The following is a 24349-nucleotide window of genomic DNA, read 5'->3' on the forward strand; positions in this document are numbered from 1 at the left end:
TAAGGTTAACACTCCCCTGTAGTACCCCAGGGCGGTAGGACTATCCTCCTGTTAAACCCCTTCCACAAGAGGGTGTTAGTTCCTAGTAGCACGTTTTCTTTATGGAACTAGAGAAATTCACCTGAGCCCTTTGGGTCTGTTTTCTCTGGTAGACACATAAGCTTGCTTGCTAAAAGATAAACTGGCGAAACATTTTTTCTAGTGTACCTGGACAGTCATGAGAAGGTCTTATAAACTTCAGTAACCTGCAGGCTTTAAAGGAGGAATATACATAGCAGGTTTCACTTAAAGAAGAGCATCACATTTTAAGTAATAAATTTAACAAGTTAAATAAAATCCTAAGCGTTTAAAGATTCCAAACGTTTGCAGATGAAAATATAAGGAAAAGACTGTCTTAGCCTAGAAACGGATGCAGTTGGGAATGAAGTTTTTAACCAGTCTCTCCATTCTAAGGCCTGACCACATTTTTTGTTAGAGCAGAGTTAACAGATCTTAATTATAGTAAACAAACATTTTAGCAAATACCCTTAGACAGCAAAAGGTAGTATATATATGTGATGAGATGACAACATTAATCACGGCCTCCAAATTGGAAAGGAACAAGTTTTTTTTTTTTTTTTATCATTGCATTTTAAGGTGTTTTCTTAGGGAGAAGAATCTGAATTAATTTTAGAAGAGGCTGGGAAATTACCTATAATTATAGTAAAGTATTGGCTTTGTGTCCATATTAGATGTTATTAGAGCTAGTTAGGTTTCCTTTTCAAGAATAAATTGCACAAGCAGGACCAGCACCACCTTAGAGGGGACTCAAGGGAACCCTTTCCTCAGGGCTTTATTTTTCACCAGGATAAACTTACTAATGAAGACTTGAGCAAAGTGTGGCTCAACCAGATAATGGTATGTTTTCACAGTGGAGGGGAGAGGTTCCACAGCCACCACCGGGCACGGGGTCTGCATGGGAGAGCAGCTGGGAGCCAGGTGACAAGATGTCTTTGTGATGTAGTCCACAAGTCTGTTGTACTGTTGTTCCGACAGTCTCTCCCGGACTCCGTCCACCTGGGATCCAAAAATAAAGAGTCTTCAGCTGCCAAAACCTCATAATGGCATTTCGTGACAAATTATTCCTTCTGTTGTTGCCTTAATACATCCATACATTATGCCTTTAGGTACTCTAATAAAGCCATTTTGTCCCAAACAGTGCTTTTTATTTTTCCTCGGAGCTGTGGTAATGACAGCGCACTTGCAGGAGAACGACAGAAGCGCTCTGCAGGAGACTGTTAGGACGGCCTCCTTTGAATAAGCCTTTGGTGTGTAAAATTCCGATGTCTGAAGCTGACAAATTTAGTAACATTTTACTCCTTAACTGTTAAACATCTCTCACTGCTCTTTACTGAGGAGCTCAGGAACAAAGGAGAAAAGTGTCTTTCCTCTGCTTAAATCAACAAACTGGCACCTGAAATAAAAGTTCTCTTTGCTTGTCTCCTTGAACCTCTTCAGTTTGACAGAAAAAAATCGTGGAAAAGAGAACCTCTTTTCAAACCAGTGGCTTTGGACAGAGCATTTAAAAAAATAAATACCTTTTGAACTGTAACATTTTCTGTTTTTATAAACACTAGGATTTAAAGCCAGAGAAAATAAAAAAACTGGGCAGAGGAAGGGGAAATTTTTATGGAAAAAAAAGGGAGGATGCAAAGTACATTTATGGTTCATAAAAGTCTGGCTCATCTTCAGTGGAACTCGAATAGGAGAACTGAGATATACTACCCAAGTACTTAAGTGCGATTTTCTGAGAAAGCACCCATCAAAGGCAGTTGGAGCTGTATATTCTTCCCACCCTGAAATTCTGTAGCCGTCTAGTGTGTAGATCATGTGGACTGAGAAGTTTCCAGTGTAAGCCACTGATCTGTGGGAATCAGGTAGCCACTGACCTTTCAGTGGTCTGTACCTACCAAATGTTGGCAAGATCACTCTGGAAGAATTAAAAACATTTTTAACAAGGGCTTTCGAATCCTCAAGTAGTAATATAAAGAATTTCTGTGTTTCTGTGTAGGGCATGGAAACAGTGCAGCCAAGGGTGTCTTAAAAGCTGCAAAAGCCAGTGGGATGGTAAGGAGTGGAGGGGCTGCCAGAGAAGTAAGTAGGGCATCTGGTACTGTTTGGATCTCGTATTTTTAAGCCTGGGACAGAAAAGAAAAGCCCCCAAAGTTTCGCTGACAGATGAAAGCGGTGTACCACCAGGCAAAAGCCAGAGCTCCGATGATATCATTTGATGGGGTCAGAATTCAGCTGGAAAGCTTTGAATACACAGAAAGTCTTAATTGCTCCTCCTGAACAGCAGCACAGGAAAACCCGTGCTGTGAAAGGAACCTGGCCAAGGAATAAATTGACCTTCTGACTCATTTTGAGCCTCTCTCATAAGGGATTTCAATAATGTGCCAGGCATATTAAGCAATTATTACCCTAAAAATGGCTGCATTTAACCAAGAAAAGCAAATGCTGATTTAAAAAATCTGAATCCTGCCACATTTCAGTATACTGAATGATGTCATCTACAAATTAATTCCTTCCAAAATTCAAAGGAGCTGTGTTTCCTAGCATCTAAAGAAAACCAGAAAAGCCATTTTCTATAAAGATCTTAAAAATACCAGTTCTTAGTTTTCCCTGGAAGACAGCAGGTAGGCTTAAACCCAGCTTTATGTCTACGCATCAGATTGGCATGTAATGGGTATGGACTGACACAAGCATGACAACTGAGGAAAATTCACTATGTCAAGCAGCCCTGCTGAGTGATTCCCCCCCCCCCGCCCACGTTTTGCAAACACTGGATTAGGGCACTCCTAACGAATGCTGTACTGTCTCAGAAAAGAGATGAGCATTTTTTTTCCTTACAGTTTGGGTCTCCTTTGGGGTGAGTAGGGGAGGGGTTAGGCTTTGAATGCAGGACCGAGGAGGCAGTTATTTCCTGTTTCCTAGGAGGAGTTGAGGGGAGAGGTAAATTGGGATAGATTTAGAGAAAGCAGAATTTGGGGGATAAAGGCATACCGGATATCCACCTTTTCTGTCCCTTGCCAGATGCTGCCCTGCAGCATTTCTGCTTTCAGTCATCTTTTCCTGCCTCTTCTGTAGCCATCCCTTAGCCCTACCGCCCCCGCTCCCCCAGCTGATACCCCTGAGTGCCGGTGGGAAACCGGTGTTGGGCATGATGTCCAGTGTGTCAGTGGTGCTTCTGCCTCTAACTCCGTGATCCCATGGTCTCAGCCTTGGCGGCTTCTAGAAGTGGTGACTCCAGCTATCATCTCATTAGCCCCTCGAGAAGCAGAGCTGTTCCCTTCCAGCTATGATAATTCCCCAAGTATCCTCAAAAAAGCCAAAGAGAGAAGGATCACAGCTGAAGACTGTAAAGACAGTTTAACAGCAAAAGCTGACTCTCCAGTCCCAGCTTAAGATACGAAATATTTCCCAAGCAGCTAAGGAATAACGATGGCCCTAGATACTCCTTAGGGCCTTGGAAGTTTCTCGTTAAGGACCAAGGACTTGAAGATAATGATACCATGCCCTGCCAAGTCCTGTAGCCAGATCACTGCTGCTTTATTGTCAATTGGATCAGAAGATTTTGGCAGATCTAAAGTCAGCCTGGACATCTGACCTCTGTTTATTCCCAGAAAGTCATCAACTCGAGGCAGCAATGTACGCCTAGTGCCAAGCCCCAGCTTAAGGCCTGACTGATTAGGATCCAAGAAGCTAGAGAAATCTCAGAGTTGTTGTGGTTGGCCGCTTTCCATCTTCTCAGATAATTTACCCAAACAGTGGTGCGAGGGAAGCACAGGCTCCCATACCAGGGAGAAGATAATGAATTGGGCAGGATGGGGCCACCGAGTGCCCAGGTAGGACAAGGAGGCTCCAGTTTGCCACTGACTGACACTCGTCTTGCTGTGTGGAAAAAGATGTCTGTTTCTTAGGTCAACTCTTACAGCCCCCGGTGGATCAGGCAGTCAGCAGGGAGGCAGGAGCAGACCGCTGGTTTCCACCGGGTACACCTGCTCACCGAACACTGGCCTGTAGGAAGCTGGTGCCACTCCGGGCAGGGCTCCCCTCTGACCTTGGACATCACTGTGCCCTGCCTGAGCATCCGTTCCACAGCAGCTTACGTGTGGCCGGGAGCCAGCATCCAGCACGGAAGCTGTGTGGCCAGGGAGCTGTCTCAAGACCCGAAGGAGCGTCCCCAGGAGGTACCCCACAGTATTTAGGGGGCGGGAATCTGCCCTGTGGGAAAGGGGACACAGAACCACACAGAATACAGAGCAGGAAGGAAAGATCTATGTACAGAATTTTGACCCATGAAGTCTTGGGGTGGAAAGCGGGGGAGGAGGGACTGAGACCTGGTTTGTGAGCTTGTGAAGGTCTGGCCCACTGGCTGCACCTCGTTTCACGACCCCCCACTTCGGTGGCGGTCCTCTCCTGTATCTCCAGTCGGCTACAGCAGACTTGTGCCTGCTCTGTGCGGCAGCCGCAGGGGAGTGCCGCCTGGGCCCTGGCCCTTGCACAGACCGGTTTGTGCTGGAGCTCGGTTGTCCTGCCTGGTCTCCTCCAGCACCCCTGCCCCACGACAAGCAAGCCTCGTTCAGTTCCTACAGTGGCTTAACCCCGGGCCTTGAGTCCACCGGGCCAGCTGCCGCGCTCCCCTAGGAAGGGGTCCCACACACGCCTGGGCTGGGGCTTCCCAACTTCCTTCTGCATTGGCTCCCATGTCCCTTCACGCTGCTTCCTCTGACAACCCTCCTCGTCATAGCAGCCAGGCCAGCGGCTTCAGGCTCATAAACACCCGCGTCCCCGCGGCCAGCCTGCATCTCCGTTGCCGCGGCAGTCAGCCACACGGTCACCCTGTCCCCTGAAATGTACCTCCACGTCACAGGCCACTCTCGGCTGCCTGAGCTGCACGGTGAGCAGGTTGCTCTGCTTGCTGTCCTGGGCGCAGTCGATCTCTGTGACGGGGAAGGCCTGCTGCTGTGTGTCCTCGCTGACGCTCACCACGAAGAGCACCTCCGACGTCAGCAGCAAGCAGCCTTCGTGCTCCTGGCCGGAGCCCCTCACCAGAACTACTTCCAGGGCCATGTGCACCTCTGGTCTGCCCAGAGACTGAAGCATTTTCCTGTTTCCAAGAAGAAAAGTGAGGCGGGAAGCCAGTTTGGAAAAGATGGTCATACACCAGTGCTCACGGTACCAAGGGCTGGGGCGTCCCCACACACGGTTCCCCAAAGGCGGAGGGCTCTCACCGATCTGATTATAAATTTGAGCTTAAAATGTAATTGTCACTTTAATTCTCAAACTGATTCTGGTCAACAGAACCCAGCTCCTCCTGGGGATAAAGATTTCCCTTGGCTCCTTTTCTTCTCTATAGAAACATCACCCTGAGAAGAAGGCTGGTTCTCTAGGGAATCCCGGGTCCCCTCCCACCGCCTGGGCTCCTCTGTCAGTGCGCTGCCTCCCCGAGGGGTGTGCGAGAGGCCAGGAGTGTGGCCAGCCCTGCATCTGGGGGCGGCAGCCGCTCCTGGGCCCTAAGGTGCCCCGGTGCTGCCTGAGCTGCCGAACGCGGTCTGGGGCTGCCCCTGAAGCAGGGCTCATCAGCTTGAGAGCAAAGCAGGCCCCCTAACATCCATGAGCCGTGGAACAGGCGTCTAGATAATTTTACCAGACATATTTGACGTGGCTGTTTGGAGCCTGGTCAGCATGTAGATCACTTGGCTGATAGCGCTGTTTGGGAAGCTGAGAAAGTCCAGCTCCATGTAAAATACCTGTGGTAAGAGAAGTAAGGGAGTTTTACTAGTTGTTTTCTGGAAACGGGTTCCATGCTGCAGTGATGTCATCTGCTTACAGCCATCCATAAAGCGCTGCAAGATCCAAAATGATGTCAAATCCTTGGAAGTAAGTGTATAGATAATCATTAAACACCGCAGTGCTCTGACCTCTGGCGCTCTTACATTAGCTACAAACTGAAAAATGAATGAACCACAGTGCAAGCATCGACTGGACTGGCAATTAGCGGAAGCCTAACGCTCCTGGGAGTAATCAGTCCTGAGCAATGGCTCGCACACTGTTACAATTTATGTGATAAAGAAGCCATGATTGTTAGTCGACTTCCCTGCTTCATGTTACAATACTTCTGTATCGGTGCTGGGGCCGGGCACATAAACAAACACAACACACAGATTTGCACACAAAGGCACACGGTTTGCCTAGATACCGTATTTAGGTGACTTAATCCAGCTGTTAAACAGGAATCCATATACATTTATGAGCACTCTGGGGGCCTCCGGTTTATTACACGCTCTCCCCGGTGCCGGCACCAAACGAGGGCACCCAGCGGCAGCCATGCAGGCTCGGAGGAGACGCTCCAGAACCAAAGATGGTACAGCATGTGTGCTTTCCGAGGGCTTGTAAATGTTTATAAACGAGGCACAGTCATTAGACGAAGAGTTAGTGGTTTGTAAAACCTTCAGTGCAGTAATAAAACTTTTACAAGAATGATGGAGAGCAACAAGGCCATGTGAAGCTCTGTGCTGAGATGCTCTTCCGTGAGGGGGGGATCCTCAGCCCTGGGAAACCTCCTGGTGAGGAACCATGGCATTTTCCACACCAAAGGAATCGGTGAAGTCTGCGTGGACTTCGCCTCCCTGGGGTCCACAGCAAGGGAATCCCGCTTTTATGAACGCGTAAGCGGAGTCTGACTGGGCCGGCTGACGGGTGGCAGCGGTTCTGTCCCTTTCCCTGTGAGTGAAGAGCGAGAGACCCGGGAGGGGGGCGGCGAGGGGAACAGCCAAGAGGAACACATGTTCGCGCCTGTGTGGTCTCTTAAAGGAACCCTCCGGATGGCTGCCTGAGTGTGGGCATTCGTCTCCCACTCTCTCCCTCTCAGACTCTCTCCCCCTCAGACGCGGTTTCTGTGGCCTGGTCGGGCCGCCTCTGTCAGATCTGAGGTGCAGGTGCCCGCGGTGAAACGGGCCCCTCTGACTACCGCCTGACGCAGAGCGCGCGCCTGTGGTCTGGGATGGCAGCGAGGCAGCCCGCTTCCTGACCAAAGCGAGGACACCGCGATTTGGGGGAAAAAGGTGACCGTGCGAGTCCCGGTTTATGAAGTCACTTTCCTGGGCTCTGCCAAGGACGCAGAAAAGCGGCCTGGGAAGACGCGCTTCCGCTCACACGCACCCGCCACTCCCGCGTGCACGCCCAGCGGGGAGAGGCCCCAGCGCGCCCCCGGCCAGGGCCGGCGGTGCCCGCAGCCTCGCTGTCTGCTTGGGGAAGGGGTCTCAGATGTAGGTCACCTGCCTTTGCTGCCAGTGGCCAGGAACTCGGCCCGGGGGCAAGAGCACGGGAGGCTCTGGCGGCGTGGGCGTGCACGCTCTTCCTTCTCGTTCTCTAAAGCACACACACACCTCACAGATATCTTCCTGCTTTATCACCTATTTTTCCTTTCCAACTGGCCATCAGACAAGTTGTCATTCTAGTCTCTGCTTCAATATTTTCTACGTATTGCTCTCAACTGCCCTCCACCTCTAACTGGTTATTCTCATTCAAGTCTGTTTTACTCTCGGCCTTAGCCAAAAGGCCGAGAAGCGATCACTGGAGTCTATTTTTTTAGATGTACTGTAAAAAGAATCTGTGAGATAGATCTACTGAACCTGCTAATTGATTTCTTGGGTCTACAATTATTAAATTTATCATTAGTACGATTCTACTCTTCCCATAAATAAGGATAAGGAGGTGAGGAAGACAGCTATTTCTCCCTTTATGGATTTATCCATTTTATTTTTTCATTGCTTTGCTATGCGAAGGCCTAGATTATCTCCTTGGTATAATAATGCAAGTAGGTGGGTGATATCTGAGCTGGCCTGACAGGTGCCCCACGACTTACCGTAGCCAGTCTGTGACACAAGCTCAGCGGCCCCTCCGATGGGCTTTGTGAACACCCCCATGATTCCTTTCCCCACACCTGAGATGACACCCTTGGCCTTGTGTCCTGCTGAAGCATGAGCTTCAGATGTTCTCTGGAAGTTCTGCATAGGCTGATCGACTATGCCGGCAATTGCACCTGAAAAACAGCAAAAGCCCCTTGTGAGGACTGAGGCTTAAAATCCTGAAAAAGTGAAAACCTTCAATTCAGAATAGCTTTATTTGGACCAAAAATGAAAACCTACCCTCATTATAATGTTCTTTACTATACATTTATTTACCAATTACATAAGCTCACTGGGCACTGAGTTAGGCATTTATGATCTTCATCAAAACACAATGTTCAGGCTGGGTTTGGTCCATCCCAGTGAGGGTCTGAGAAGTTCAGTTCAGAATTTCATAAACACGTCAGACTATTCCAAAGTGACACTCACATGCCTTTGTCCAGAAACCAGGCAACACAGTTTAGAGGAGAGAGCTAATGATTGCTCAGGAGAGGGCAAGCCTGCTCAGCTAATCAATTCTCGCTAATTAGGAGTGTGAAGAAACTGGAAGAGGCCATCCCTTTTAATAATGATAAGACGGATTCTTTGATAATATTAATCTATTACTATGTAAGAGTGTTGATATTGCAGTTACTTCTATAAAGCTAATCTGTTTCGAGCGCTTACTATGTGCTGGGGACTGTATCCAGAGTGTTACTTGTATGAGACCATTAATCCTCATAATCTTGGGAGTCAGACATGGTTTTTATCCTCAGCTCCTAGATGAGGCGGCAGAGCACAGAGAGGTTAAGGAGTTTTGCCCCAAGGTCACACAGCTGTCCTGTGCTTGAGCCAGGATTTGAGTCTAGAGAGGCAGAGTCACAGGCCAGCTCTTCACCACCAAGCTCTTCAGTGATCCTGTTGATAAACAGGCACTTCCTTCTGCCAGTCTTACAAACACTCCCCCACTTCCCACTTCAAATGAGGTTTGGCCACTTACTCTTTACTTTAGAACAGCTACAAACCCCTGCTCTCACTACTCTGCTCTAGCGGTTTTCCCAGAGGGGAGCCGGGTCAGGTACCAAGCGGGCGGGGGAGTCCCTCAGCCTCCTGTGGCTCCCTCCTCCTTGCTCCCCTTGCCCTGAGGGGCCTGTGAGGATATCTACTAACCACCATTCCTGATTTTCTTTTTTTCCTTCAGTGATGGAGCAGGAGGTTCTCTAGCTCAGTAAGAGGTAAAAATTTCATTGCAGTTCTTGATGGAATTTTGTTTTCAACTCAAACCTGCTAGGATTAATGGAAAATGCACAGTCCCCCTGGTAGAGATTTTAGTACATGTCAAATCCCATTACACCAAATGCCACTAATTCAAAGTCTCTTGGGTAAATGGAGATTTCCAGGTCTCTGTTAATGACCTGCTAATTTCAAGTAATATTCCCCTGAACAAAATCCAGTAAAACAAAGGCTGGTTCCTTCAGGTCAGTTGTAAAGGGAATGTTCTTCGTAGATTCCATTCCTCTGAATTTGGACAGAGCCATTTAAATTTATGTATTGACAGATTAAGAATGACCTGAGGCAACAGGTCTGTTTCTCAGCCTAGACCCAGGGCTTCCCAAACCTCCTAAAGAATTGACTGAGGAGGCGGAGGGAGTTGCTTGCCCTTGGCCCCAGCCGCCCTGGCTGTGGAGGGCTGAGGGGATCACTGCATCAGGGCCCTCAACACACTCCATCCTGGCACCTGGGCTGGGGAGCGTTAATAATGGCGGTGGTGGCCGCCTTTGGTGCCCAGCGCACACAAGAACCGTGGGGTCTTCTCTTCAAATTATCTCACAGCAGACAGTTCCAAGTAAACAGCATCAAATCACAGAAGATAGCTTTTGTGACATCGTTATCTGATTTCTTTGAAAGGTCTCCATGCTTAAATTCGTAGGTAAACTGAGGTAAATAATTACAAATTCGCCAATGGATTCAATCACACGAGAAAGGCCTTTTCTCAAGTGCAGATTTCCATTAAGACTATTAAGATCCTGCCGGGGGCCAGGTGGTTACTTCACTGAGAACCTCCCACTTCCTTTAATGTGCCAGGCCCACCGCGTACCAGGAACATGGAGCCTTGATAACGGTGAGTCCCCACACCGAGCTCTGAGGCCTAAGTGCAAACAGGTATCACAGTGAAACTGCCCTTTGATCTTCTACTTTCTCCAGCCACTGGCCACACCGAAGGCTCAGTTACTGGGGCTTTAACAGATGGACTATTTGGGCAGCCCAGGGAGTGGAAAATCTGAGCCTCATGACAAGGTGTTAGATGCTGAGAGGTAGAGAAGGAGCTGTCAGACCGCATGCCCTCGCCCAGCACCAGACCCTGGAGGGGGAAAGTCTGTCACACACACCAACACCTCGCTGGTCACCAGGTGCGAGCTGGAGACCAGAGTGGCGGTGAGAGACAAGCAGCCATTCCGTGGTGTCTGCGCCGTGCCTGAGAGAGGCAGCTTCTCGGAGGGCTTCAGAAGGCTCGCTTATTAAGTCTAATCCAGCTAAATCCCACGACCGGTAAATTATTTACTGTCATCTACTCGAGGTCTGCTCCAAGGCTTTAAGTGGTGGAAACTGATCCCCAAACTTGTCTGTTGGCATCCGGCCCACGGGGTGGGCGGCCACATGGAGACGGCTGTGATGTGATGAAGGCAGGAGAGGAAGGAAGCTCGCCTCGGAGGGAGGGGAGTTTCCGTGGACTCCGGGTGTGCCGGGTGAGGCAGAAACTGGGGGGTGTCTCCTCCGCTCCCCTCTAGCTGGAGGAGGAGGCCTTTCTTTGTTAGGAGAGGGAACTGGAATGGCCCTCCCTTACCTCTTCCAGGATTCGCTCCCCAGCCTCAGGCAGAAAATACTGGCTTACTGACCTAGAAAGTTCCTCTGTGGCTTCTTCGGTGCTGCCCTCACTGCACGCTGTAATTTTATTTTGGACATTTATTTATTTATTTTTAAAATCACAACAGCAGAGGCACAGGCCTAGGCCAGGGCACTACAGCTCACCACTTCAGAGACAAACGAGGCCTACACGCAGCGGATAGTGAGTATTCCAGCCTGAGGCTAGTCTTTTAGGGCCAGAACAGATTAATTCACGGAGAAGGAAACACTTCTGTTATTCCTAAAATTCCCCACAAACTGCCGCCACTCTGCTAATGGCTGATTGTGGCAGCAGAACGGCTCAAAAGGGCCGCATCTCGGTTCCTGGCTCGCTTGCTCGCTCTCTCACTCCAGGGAGAACGTCCTGATGCACCTGGTAGAGGCCCACTTTGTGGGGGTTCCGCACGGCACACTGAGAGTGGCTGTGGAGACCGAGGGTGTGGGTACCGGAAGTCTAGTGATGCTTCATCCATCAGGCAGCAGCCCAGGAGGGCGATCAGAGAGGCGAGGGCTGACATCTGAGAGAGAAGCCACGTCTGGGAGGGAACATGGAGTATGACAGCGACACAGAGCTCACATCCTCGCTCGGCACAGGCTCCAGGGTGCAGCAGAAAGGGGGGTGTCTGGGGGAACAGTTCTGGTAAATGTGGGAAAGCCTTCGTACCAATTCTTCAGGCTAAACAGAATTTTCCCCAAAGACACTGCTTCCTCAAGACTGTGGGGGAGGCTCATCGCAGAGCCTCGGCGGCATCTCTGCGCCAGCCGACACTGCCTCCCTGACGTGGGGCGATGCGGCTGGGCATGGCGGCTGAAGGCTCCCTTTGATTTCTCAAGCACCTCCTAACACTCCACAGTGTCCCCACGAGAGCAAAACAGAGGCAAGAAGGCCCACCAATCCCATAAACATTTGGGGGAAATGTGTTTTTCCTACCCTGGAACCTTCAATTGTTCTGTCTCCCCACATCCTGATTGTTTCCAGGCTCGGAGCCCTCCAGGCTGGGGGACAGGAGGAAAAGCCCAGGCTCTTGTCCTGGTGGAGGTCTGGCCTGGGCGAGTCACTCCCCCTCATACATGCCTGGGTTTGTAGATCAAATGAGAGGACACCCGTGAAAACGCTTTGTCAATGCTGAAGTGTTCTTGAGACACATTTTTACTAGCTGTGTTGTTAGTATTTCTCATAGAGGAGGAAACTGAGGAAGTACTATTTTGATTCCACTGAGCCTGGCTTTCAAACAATATGGTAACAGCTCTAACGTCAACCGGGCACCTAACTGCATTTAGCAGTTTTAAATACCATATCTGGGGATAAATTAAATGGTGATAAATCTATGCTTTTCCAGGTGAGGGGACTTGATCGGTGCTACTCCTTCTCTTGTCTTTCTGCCCCACATGAGGTAGTTCTGGACAGGACGTTTTGAGATAAGCCAGGGATTAAGTGGGACACAGAGTGTTCTGAGAGGGAAGGAAGCAGGTTCGAGCCAGCTCTGAGACACCCACTGAGAACTAACCCATCTGAGGGGCACAGAAATGGGCACGCGGCTCAGGGCGTGCTGCTGGAGGCGGTGCTGCGCGGGGGCCCAGGGTCAGGCCACGGGGGGCAAGGGCAGTCACTGCACACCCGGGAGGGATTTAGGTCATCCACAGAACCCCTGAGTTTTTGGAAATGACCAGAGAGGCAGAAAGACCGCAAGCGCACTGAGGTTTTACAGACGAAATAAGTCCCTTGCACAGATGATGTTGTATAAGGAGTGACTACCGCAGAGATCCAAGTTTTAGGACCTTCTAGCCTGGTTAACAGTGGGCGCCGTATTAAAAAGTATGACAACATGATGGGAGGATCATGGCTCCTCCTGTAACGGGTTTCTACCATCAGGGATGATTTACAACAGTGGCAACTGGGTGGCGGGTGAGGGCGTCTCTGTGTGGAAGAGAACACACTGGTTAGAATGGACATAGCCACAGGCTGGCCAGCTCAGGTCTCCTTGAGCCTGTCAACTCCAAGAAGAGCTTGCATGGAGGGAAGGAAGCTCTTCTGCCCAGAGAAGAGGGCATGGCATGAGCAGTGCTTTTTACTAAACACAGACCCTATGCCGGGCCCATGACAGACCAGTATTATTACCTCTAATAATGTTATCACCAGCCCCAGTTTACAAAGGAGAAAGCCAGGTTCAGAGAAGGTAAGAACGTGCCTGAGGTCACAAAGAAAGGACCTGGACACCCTAGCCTGGGGTCTGCTGGCTTTTCCGGAATGTGGTCTATTCCCACGCCTTCCCCTGGCCTTCCAGACCATTCCTCTACCCGGTAGTTCCATCCCAGGTCATAAGCTCCCAGCTTCCATGCATCGCCACAGAATGTTATGACTTAAACAATTTCTAGTAACTTAATCTGAGCTTATAACATCTTACTACTTCCTTCCAGAGCCTCAGTTGGCTGTGCTGCGAGTTGAGGGCTGCGGCTAGCAGCGCAAGCTGGAGAGCGCGCAAATCCTTTCAAGCTCATCTTCTCTGACCTCCGCTCTCCCTGCTCTGGGGTACTTTGATCTGCGGGAGATGCACACTCCTTCCAATGCGAGCAGGCAGGCTGCCAAGCAATACAGTTTTAAATTCCTTCGCAAACAAATAAACAAAAGATACCCTTGAAAATCCTGCTCTGCAAAATCTCAGCTCTGAAGCTTCCTTTTTATAGGGTTTTCCAAAGCAGCTTATTTTTTGAACATTTGTAGTATTTGGAAATACCCGCAGCCATCTTCACTTCGAACTATACCATCTGGCCGCTTGACGACTGTAATTACTCTGAGTCGGGACTAGCCGGCACTCTCAAAAGAAAATAAAAGGCGAAAGTGGGCTCCTTGCTGAAGTTTACAGGACATTTGCACGTTGCTTGAGAGCTTCTCAAACAAAGGTGAGAGCGTCTGGAGGATGTGGTCGGGGCAGGGGACAGGGGCTTAGAAGGCCGGCGGCCCGTTACTTTCACAAGCCACAGGCCCTGGGCTGCTGTCCCCGTGCTGACACCCACCCCAGCCCTGCCCCCTGCCCCGTGCCACCCAATGCTCAGGGCGCCTCCTCTGGCATGAGGCTCTCTGGATACCCGCCCTGAGGACAGGGATAGGTTTCCTACCAGAAGCAAGGGAGGGCAGAGCGTGGGCGTCTGTGCAGGTGGGCCTTCCTCTCAGAGCTGCGCAAGGGCTCTGGGACGGAGGCCCTGTGCCAGCGCGCCTCAACCGGACCCCCACCCCCAGCTACCACAAGCCTCAGCCTTGTCTGCAGAAAGGATGTAGGCTTCACAACCACCTTCCCCGTCCAGTGTGGGTTCCTGTAGCCCCTTACCAAGCAGGCTGATGCCCAGCCGGGACAGGCCCTGCCGGAGCCCCTCGCCCAGGCTCTCGGGGAGCTGCCGCCGCCACTCCTCCTGCCGGTTGTAGTGCTCCTCATCTAGCGAGAGGCGGTCCATGTTCCGTGCCAGGCTTGTGGCCAGGTTGGTGATGGAGGTGAGGGTACCTGAGGGCACAAGGGAACACGGGTTGGCCTGGTCACCAATCTGGTGGACACCCCGGCAGTGGTTCCCCAAAGGGCTAGGGGGGAGCAGTGGAAGCGCATCTGTGCCTTCTTGACATGCCCACGTGGTGAGTGATGGCAGCTTCCTCTGGGCAGCTTGAAGCAAGAGCCTTAAGGAAATGAGGTGAAGGGCGCCTGGCTGGCTCAGAGTGTGCGGCTCGTGGTCTTGGGGTTGTGAGTTTGAGTGTAGAGCTTACTTAAAAATAAAATCTTTGGGCGCCTGGGTGGCTCAGCGGGTTAAGCCGCTGCCTTCGGCTCAGGTCATGATCTCAGGGTCCTGGGATCGAGTCCCGCATCGGGCTCTCTGCTCAGCAGGGAGCCTGCTTCCCTTCCTCTCTCTCTGCCTGCCTCTCTGCCTACTTGTGATCTCTGTCTGTCAAATAAATAAATAAAAAATCTTTAAAAAAAAAAATCTTTAAAAAAAAATGAGGTGAAGATTAACACTTGTTTATAAGGGTAATGGCACACCTCAAAAGGGGTAGGATAAGAATCTCTGTTGCCAGAAAAATGCCCTGAGTTTCAGATGAAACTGCCATCATTATGGTAGGATTGTCCATGCTTGGCTAACACAGTTTTGAAGTCCTCCTTGAGGCCCAGTTTGAAGGTTAGACTTTGCTCTGATTTTAAAGGTTAAGGTTATGTTGCTGAATCTGAGACAGACTGTAAAGAAACATTTCTACTTAGGAATAAAACGTATTCCCTCCTTAGTGCAAAGGATGACATTAAACTTTATCATTTGACATTCTGAGAAACCAGTGATCGGGCCACAGACAAGATGTGCAGTTTTGATTCTCAGGATTTTAGCTGGAAAAAGTGAGGACACTAAAGGAAATAAATCATGTGAAAGCCATGATTTTGTCTGGTTTTCCCAAGAACAGCTATCTCAGCAACTTGCTTAAAACAGTCCCCAACCCCTCTAAACGAGTCTGCGGAGATCTCAGTGAGGCAAGACTGAAAGACATCAATGGAAAGATCCTGAAACTGACGAATGAGCGCCTTCATTAGTGGTCACCAAGCTGTAGGAAGACACAGAGGATGTCACTTTTGCAGCTGCATCTTTACCAGCAATCTAAAAAGTCTGTGCACACACACAGATACCAAAAAAAAACAAAAACAAACAAACAAACAAAACCGAAATGGATTTTTGCTAAGAGAAGGAGAGAACAAGTGTAAAAAAAATATTCAGTGAGTCACTATGCTAAAATTACCATGGGGTTCAACTTAGCAGGTGTTGGGTGTCTTATTTGAAAATAAAAACATCGGAACCACAAAGATTCAAGTGTCAGGAGTGAGAAATCCACCAGTGACTCATCTGTGAGTTCCTTCGGCTCTCAGCTCGCAGGCCTCCCGGACGGCTGGGGCCTGGGGGAGTGGGCCTGTCCTTGCCCACACAACTCGGTTGACGCTCATGCGTTCCCCTTGCCAGTGCCCCCATCCAAGGAGGATGGGTGCTCATATTTCAAGCTCCTCTTCTTTTGAGCTTTTCAGAGACTTCTATAACCTGCCCACTCATCAGAGAGTTGCAGCACTGTTGACATTAAAAAGCCTTTTATGGGGAAGAAGCCCTTTGCCCTGTTTTCCCTGCCTCCTGCTGAGAAGAAAAGGGGACTCAGATGGCCCTTGTTAGTTCCCGAGTCACTGCCAGCCTGACCAAAATATTGCCAGGCACACACGGATAAAACAAAAACATGCCCCTTCGTGTGGGCAGCACTTTGGTTTCTGTGCCTGACGGACCCTCTGGGCCACAAGATGGCACTGTTGATGCGGCCTGCTGGCAGAGAGCGGCCTGTTAACCTCCAAAGCCATTTCCATGTCAAAATGTATCCATATTCTTCCCAAAGTTATGACAACTGTATCTACATGAAAAAAAAAAATGATGAGGCAACACAGTGTAGGGTTTCTGATATTTAGCAGAAGTCCTGAACACCTTTAATATTTCTGTATTTATCACATGGAATAACAGTTGAGCCAATCCTTGTTTTCCCAATGGGAGGTTTAAAATTCTGAAGTTTCTGAAACATTTTCACACACTGCAGGCAAACAGCGATCTGTTTAAAACATAAGACATTCTGTGTGAGCTCTGTGAAAAATCCAACAGTTCACTGCACCCTAACAGGCCCAACAAAGGTAGAGGCACCCTTCACACACCGAAAACGTCAACGTGTTCTTTAAAACATAAAAAATAAGGGGAGGAATGAAAATGAGGCATTATGAAAAGGAACTGAAACAGCTACCTTTGGAAATGTGCTTTACGAAGGATGTTGTCCCTCTGGAAACGCCACTCACAAAGGCTCCCGGGCCTCTGGTCAGCCCCTCATACGGAAGCCTGAAGAAGTCGGCAATTCCATTCCCGATGCTCCGCACCAAACTTGCGGGGCTGCCGAGGATTTCCAGAGATCCAACCACCCAGCCTGTGGGGGACCAAAGGGAAGGGGTTACCGAAACCTTAAACACAGCACTTTGAACATTTGGGAAAAGTGACCCATTTTCCCTGCAATTCATTTTTCACACTGGAATTGAGAATGTAATAAGCTCCTCTGGAGCAAAATATGGGAAATAACTCATTCACTGTGAATTCATAAATGGCAAGCTTTCATACTTTATAAATCAAAGTGATCCTTTTGGCAGCCTAGCAAATAGCTTTACTCTGACTTCCTTGCCCGAGCCTCCTGTATTCCTGCTAAAAGGGACCTGTGTGCAAGGGGACACACACGCCCCCCACCCCCCCGCCAGAAGGAAAGGGGGTCTCTTAGGGCGCAGGTGTTTGCAGGCTGGGAAGTTATCTTTAAAACCACCTCAGGGCAGCGGAGCCACCGGGAGGAGGAGGAGGTCTGGTCTGGTCAGGGGAGGAGGCAGATGCTAAATGGGGTGTTGGAAAGGAGATGCAAAGTTCTGAAAGGATGGAGGAGTTATTTTTAATCTTCCCCAATCCTACCAAGCTGAGTGCTTCCCTTTGGAGCGGAGCTGGAGCCAGACAAATGTGTCCCCTTCAGCCCCAGCTTCAGTTGTGTAAACACCGGTGACATGGACATACTGATTAGGTTAGCGAGAGGGGAGTGTTCCCTTCCAGGGTCCCGGGAGGGGAGCTTTGGATCTGGTTTCCTATTCGAGCAGGGGGCCTGCCAGGGGCTGGCCTGCTCAGTGGCCTGATTGTGGTGCCTGCTGCCTCGTGGGAATGGGGCTGTGGTGTGAACTCCGGCAGCCGCTTCCCTTCACCTTCCTCCCCTGGGAGTGGGGCTCAGCGTGCTCACGGCAGGGTGGCGGGGGGGACTGGAGGTGCAGGCAAGGCCAAGGGCTAAGTGCAGGATTCTAGATAGGGGACTTCCTCGGGGGAACCACGGGTGCCCCAGCCTGGGGCTGAGAGCGCTCTCTCGTGGGGAGGCCGTGGGGCCGGGACTCGTGTGGGAGCCAATCCTGCCTCAGCAGCAGGTTCTTGCAGGACAAGCCTGGGACAGACCCTCCGTCAAGTCACTGGTCCCAGAGGCTCAGGAAGGTATGGCTGCAAGAAGCAAGGCAGAGCCCTGACGGTTTCTAGGCCCAGCCCCTAGACAGAGAGGGACGGTCTTAAATTTGGAGCCTACTTCTCTTCTCTGGGACAGTAGGACGATGACATGAGGGAATCACTTCCAGAGACGTGAACTAAAAAGGGCCAGCCTATGGGTATCAGACTTTCAGCTTATTTAATGCGCCCAGCAACTATGCACGTGAAGTACTATTACCTCCCTTTACATAAATTCAGAGGAGCTAATGACTGAACCTCTCCCTGGGGGTCAGGGATAGCAGGCGGAGGGGAGAGAGGCGAACCTGACACGGTGTTAACCTGTCTCCACTTCCACTTTCTCCAGGCAGGATGAGGAGGCAAGTGTGGCTCAAATGTTCGCAATTTCCTGCTGCTGAGACACGGGGGCTGGGTCTCCAACCCAGGTTTTCCTGATTGCACAGCCCACCCACCCTCCGTGAGCCCAGGCTGCAGTGAGGAAGGCAGGGTATCAGGGAGGCTTGTGGAATATGGTTCCTTGGAGGGCTCTCTCTGTAGGTAAAGAAACCGCAAACTCCCTTTGGTCTGGGATAGCTGTAAGGTTCCACCTGCAGGCAGCAAATTGGTCTAGAAACATCTTAATTCTCCTCTCCATAGATTTTACACTCACAGATAAGGAAAGGAGAGTATGTAGGCTGTTGCCAAGCAAAGACCATCTACACAAACCAGTGTAGCAGGCCCAGTATGAAGAGACACCACCCAGGCTCACTGCTCACCGCTGCCCTCCACCAAGCTACTGGAAGGCGGGATGTGGGGTGTGGTCCTCCTGGGTCAGGAACACGGCCTGACAGGAGGGCTATGTGTGGACCCAAGGTACTTCTCAGAGGCATTTGAACTAGCCAGAAAAGGACAGTAAGTATCCGAGGGCACTCCTTCTTTATTTTCCTCCAAAAGCCAATATATCTCTTGCTTATCCATTTGAAAACTTTGTTCAAAAAGAGTATCTGTCTGACTTCCCATCAGTTTGAGACTTGGGTGTAGAGGAGCCCCAGGAAATTAGAAAGCTACTGCTTTCCACATGCTTTCCTTCGAATAGGGCTACTCCTATCTACTTCTAATTTATTTTTAAAACCTTTTCAAGGTGAATCCACAAACTTCCCTAGAAATGAAGTCAGGGTATTTCGACCATCCCAGGCAGGAACCTTCTAGGCAAGTTCAATGGGTGAGTCCTGCCCCACATGCAATGCAGCTGCAACTTGCTCATCCCCAGGCCAACCCTCCCCCTTCCTCTGCAAGAATGCTAGTACATTCTCTTGAATGCCCTTCTACTGGGGCACTGGTAACCTCCTACCATCTTCTCACTTTGCCTGTAGGTTTTTAGTGACAGAATTCCCAACGGGCTCTAAAAACTTGGCCCTCTGTATTAGAATTTCTTGTCCCAGTGTATAATGAGGTTGGGACAACAGCTTAGAGGATTTTAGGTGGATTACAAAAAATCCAAACAGAATGTTCTTGTGAAAGCTCATTAAGAACAAAAAACAAAACAGAAAGCGTTTTTAGCTCACAGGCTGCAGGGACATAGCTCCTTGGTGCCACAGTTGGGAGTTTCCCTGCCAGTTCATTACCTACATGGGTGCCCCCCACACCTCAGCGTTACCTGGTGGCCTGATGGGAGCCTTAGTCCTCTGCAAGCCCCAGATCAGAGCCCAGTAATTTACGTGCCTGCTACTCATGTTAAAAGAAAAAACTGCCCGAAAGGTTAAGTTTCTGGAATTGTTTATAAATATACCCATCTATTAAATGTGAAATGTTAACTGCTTATTTTTAAATGATTTCTTAGCAAGAGAGAAATATTTTCTTCATTGTTGTGCAAGCTATCAAAACAATAGTCCCAGCAGGGCCCTCCCCTGATCTTGTCATTTTCAGTTAAGAACTCCTGGGTAACCATATTAACTCTGTGAATTTCATTACAGAGAAAATGTAATCTCCCCAGTCTGGCAACAACATGGGTCATTTACTGCTACAATGTTAGCTTATATGGGAATGCTTTCACCAAGTACAATGTGATAAATGTTCTTTCCTTTGTTATTCTCTGAAAGGAAGGCTGTCATGTTCATTGCTAGGAAGAACCCACAAGACCAACTCTGGTTGGGGTTTGTTGCTTGAATTCGTGGGAACATAAGGGGCTGGATAATCACACTGAAACCGTGTTAGGGTGAATTTAGGCGAGGAACCCGTGTTTCGATGATGTCTGTTGCATAGAATGTTCTCAGACCACTCCGTCCCCTGCACTCTACCAGCACCATAGTACTCACCAACCGACCTTTTGGTATACATATTCAACACCCCCACCCCGACTTTTCCATCTCAGGTCTGTGGAGAAACTGAGACACCAACCGCTTTCTTTTTGCAATCTGTCTACACAGGCCAGATGCGTGGAAGGCTCTTTGTGCGTCTTAGGGACACACAAATCCTCTGAATTGCTCACCTATGGCTATTCATGGGCTCTAATGAGGAGACTAACAACCTTCCAGTGGGTTTCTTCCAGGCCCAGGGGCTGAGGCCTGGGCTAGTTTTCCGGACCGCACTAGCGCGCTCACCCTGAGCCTTGTACTGCAGGGAGCTGCGAGAAGGTGTCTGCTACGAGGAATTAAAGTTCTAAGTGGCGTAACAGCTAATATCGACGCTCCTGGTTGCTTGAGTGTTTCTTAAGTGCGGGGCAGAGCGTGGATGTCCATCCAGCGCTAACGGCCAATCCCGCACTCTTCCCTCCCGCCATATTGCCCCCCCGGGGTCCGCAGGTCGGTAAGCACCCCCCAAGCGGTTCCGTTCCGCCGGGGCTCTGGCTCACTGCGGCCTCACCTGCTCGGAATAGCGCGCCCGCGGCGTAGTGCATGGCCAGGGCGTGGACCAGCTGGCGGGCCGTGGTGAAGACGGGGCCGCGCTCGAACACCGAGAAGGCCAGCGGCGTGTGGTCGGACGCTATGTAGAGCTTGAGGGACGCGTGGATGCTGACGAGGAGACTCACGGGCTGGATCAGCAGCCTCCGCAGCTTGACGGGGTGCGCCAGGGCCCGGGCGTGCTGGCCCACCTGCGCGGGCAGCCCCTGCCTGCCGGCCCCCGCGCCTGCGGGGGGCGCCGCCAGGCAGCCCTCGGGAAGGTAGGTCTCGAAGAGCGTTTTGATGTAGTAAACGAACGTGTCCTCCACGTATAAGCGGGCGGGTTTCAGTTCGAAACGGAACTCGTTGATGTCTTCAAAGAAGCAGCTCTTGCCCTCGGCGAGGGTGAGGCTGAGTCTGATAAAACAGTTCTTCTTGTACTCCTCCAGGTCTCTGCTGGGCACGAGGAGGCTCTGCATCCGGAAGCACGGCACCGGCTCGGTCTTCTCCCCCTGGCAGACCAACACGGCAAAGTGGAAATTGGACTTGTTGTACAGCTGGTTGTCCAGCTGCAGGTCCCCGCAGCAGACCTCCACACAGTGAAGCTGGACGGGGGCGGTGGCCGCCTCTTCCCCGGGCAGGGCGCCGGCCAGGGGGGCCACGTGCAGGAAAACACTGTCCAGCGTGAGTCTCAGGAGCTCAGACGACACTCGGTGGTGGGTTAGGTCATCAAACACCACCAGGCTCAGCTGAGTGATGAACATTTTCAGTGTCACAATCTTCTCCAGAGTTCTGGAGGAGAAAGGGAAAAGAACGTCAGTCTTCCCCTGCTCTTCTTTTTCTTCCTTTCCTTTTCTTCTCTCCTTCCTTCCCTCCCTCCTGCCTTTTTCCTTCCTTCCTCCTGCCCCGCCTTCCAATAGTGCCTTCTTACATACCTCCTGACATCTCATCAGATTCTCGTAAGATGCAAGTAAGAACTCAACTTTCAGTTCATGGTGTCTGGACAGAACCCGTCACATTCCCAACAGCTCTGGGAAATGTTCTCTATGGGACTATTACAAGTTCTTGTCATGTTCTCTAAGTGCTTCCCTTATCAACACCAGATTTTTCCTCCATGAGTCTTCTAGTGTTTGTGCACTAATTCTCTATCACGATCATCTCAAGGCACAAAGGTAAAATCAAATAACCAAAACTCCTCATGCTGAAGTAAAGCAAACAGAAGAAAACTTACCATTCACTCCCAGGACCCTGGCCTATCTAGCCATGAATCGGCTGTGGGTTCTGCTCCTCCACCATTTCTAGAGCTGACCTGCTGTGCTCCTCGGGCCAAGCCCTCCATGGTGCATAGAACCTTCCTGCTCTCCCCTGCTCTGGGGCATCACTCCAGCCTCCCTCTCCTCCAACCTCATTTTCTTCTTCATTACTAACAATCTACAACTAGATTTCTTATAGGCCTAGGGGCTGAGGCCTGGGGCTACTACTAGCTACTGGCTACTGCTCAGTTTTCTGCTTCCCCCTCCCATAAAAACTTCTACACACACTGCTGGCTGCCTTCCATTCCCCCTTCGCCTTGCTCCAAGCGGGCTTCTGCCCCCACAGTCCACCAAAGCAACTCTCACCAAGTGACTTCCTTGTCACCTGGCCTTTCACTGGCAGCCTTTTGGGTCTGTGGCTCACTAGACCCACAATGGCATTTCACCTTGTCGATAACTCCTCCTGTCTGGAAACATTCCCTCCATTTGTCTTCTCTTAGCTCTTCTACTTGTGGTCCCCCATCAGTTGCTGTGTGACGTCCTCTTCTCCCTGATGCCTGCAGATGAAGGAGCCCAAGGCTCAGCCCTTGCCCTCCCCTTGAAGATCTCACCCAGTATCATGGCCTGATATGTCATCTCCGTGCTAAGGGCTCCCACTCACATGGTCAGCTCAGAACTACCCGACTGCCAGCCTACGATATCTAACTGCTTCTTTATATAGGCACTCGTCTCATCTCATCATGTCGCATCAAACTCCAGCTCTTACCCCCATCCCCAGCCTACATATGGTCTTTCCTATCTCAGTGAATGGCAACCACATACATCACTTGTTAGAACACGCATGCCGGAGTCCTTCTTGATACTTCTCGTTTCAACCCTTACCTAGTGCATCAGGGAAATCCCATTGGTTTTTTCTTAGAAAGCACATCCAGAATCTGACCATTTCTTCCCACTTCCACTGATCCCACCGCAGTCTAAGCCACTGGCATCTCTAGTGCGAACAACTGTACCAATCTCTTAATGAGTCTCCGCTTCCACCCTTGCTTCTCTATGGTCTACGTCAATGAGCCAGCCAGCAATTTTCTAAAAATTTAGGTCAGATCATGTCACTTCTTCACTCAAGTGAAGTGATTTCCCCAGGTCAAGAATCAAAACTAAGCCCGACACAAGTCCCGCTCTTTTAGCCTTTACCTCTCTGACCTCAGACGCTATGATTTTCGCCCACTTTGGCCCACATTGGCTTCTTCCCTGCTCCTCCAACGTGCCAGGCATGCTACTTCAGACCTTCGAACCGGCTGCGCCCTCTGTCAGGAAAGCTTTCCCACCAGATAGCCACATTATTAACCCCCTGGCACAAGCTTTTGTGTCTCTGCTCAACTGTCAACTCCGTGGTGAGGCTTACCTACACTGGTTTTTTAAAAATTATTCTCTCTCTGTCCCTAGGCCCTGGCATTCCTGGTCTTTCTACCCAGTTGTTTTTATCCCTGCAGAAAGCCAACCTTCTGCAGTACCTTCAATTTTCCTTTTTTATTATGTTTATTCTCTGTCTTCCATTCTACATCTACGAGAACGTGATCATTTTCTCAAAAGCAGGGATTTTGTTCTTTTTGGTCACCATTGTGTCCTCATCCCTAGAATAGCACCTACCATCCAGTAAGCACTTGAAAAATATTTGAATAAATGAATTAAGGGAATATTAGTAAATATCTGTCCCTTCCCTATTTCTACCACTATATGTATAATTTGTTGCTACTATGATTAATAATGCACTATTAATGCCCTAGGCAAATATTGCTGAAATTATTGTATAGGCTTGAAATTTTGTGTTATGTAATTTTTTAAAAAAGATTTTATTTATTCATTTGACAGAGAGAGAGATCACAATTAGGCAGAGAGGCAGGCAGAGAGTGAGGAGGAAGCAGGCTCCCTGCTGAGCAGAGAGCCTGATGTGGGGCTCGATCCCATGACCCTGGCCCTGGGATCATGACCTGAGCCGAAGGCAGATGCTTTAACCCACTGAGCCATCCAGGTGCCCCTGTGTTATGTAATTTTATATTACGTCTCCAATTTAGTTATGCTGTTGATTTTTTACAAACACTCCTGGGCAAAGAAAACATTCTACCCAAACTTGTTTGAAATATTGTAAGCTCAAATTAATAATAATTACACACGTTGTAACTAATAATTTCTTAACCATATAAGAAAAGCAAGGAACTTTTTTAGAAAAGGGCTTAAACAAATGATGGAAGTTGGTATTATTAGTTTACATTTTAAATACAATTTTAATAACAATAAACTGATGCTGAACTAAATTCTTCTTGTAGAAAATTAAAGTGCAGAAAATTATTAG

The 24349-nt window shown here is 49.7% G+C and overlaps 1 protein-coding gene across 5 annotated transcripts in view; it reads right to left on the minus strand.

The window, feature by feature from the left end:
* Positions 1-617: 617 nt before the first annotated feature.
* The window catches only part of VPS13B (vacuolar protein sorting 13 homolog B), a 746538-nt gene continuing 722806 nt past the window's right edge, over positions 618-24349 (minus strand). For all 5 annotated transcript variants that reach the window (XM_032858607.1, XM_032858609.1, XM_032858605.1 and 2 more), the window contains exons 56-62: positions 20730-21538; positions 16624-16800; positions 14162-14332; positions 7910-8086; positions 5690-5792; positions 4900-5149; positions 618-1056 (exon numbers count right to left, since the gene is read on the minus strand). In XM_032858607.1, coding sequence (XP_032714498.1) covers positions 808-1056; positions 4900-5149; positions 5690-5792; positions 7910-8086; positions 14162-14332; positions 16624-16800; positions 20730-21538 — 1936 coding nt within the window. In that variant the 3' untranslated portion in view covers positions 618-807. The remainder of the gene's footprint in view (positions 1057-4899; positions 5150-5689; positions 5793-7909; positions 8087-14161; positions 14333-16623; positions 16801-20729; positions 21539-24349) is intronic.

Source organism: Lontra canadensis, unplaced genomic scaffold, assembly GCF_010015895.1.
Source record: "Lontra canadensis isolate GAN:19392208 unplaced genomic scaffold, GSC_riverotter_1.0 scaffold15, whole genome shotgun sequence".
NCBI classification, from domain to species: Eukaryota; Metazoa; Chordata; class Mammalia; order Carnivora; family Mustelidae; genus Lontra; species Lontra canadensis.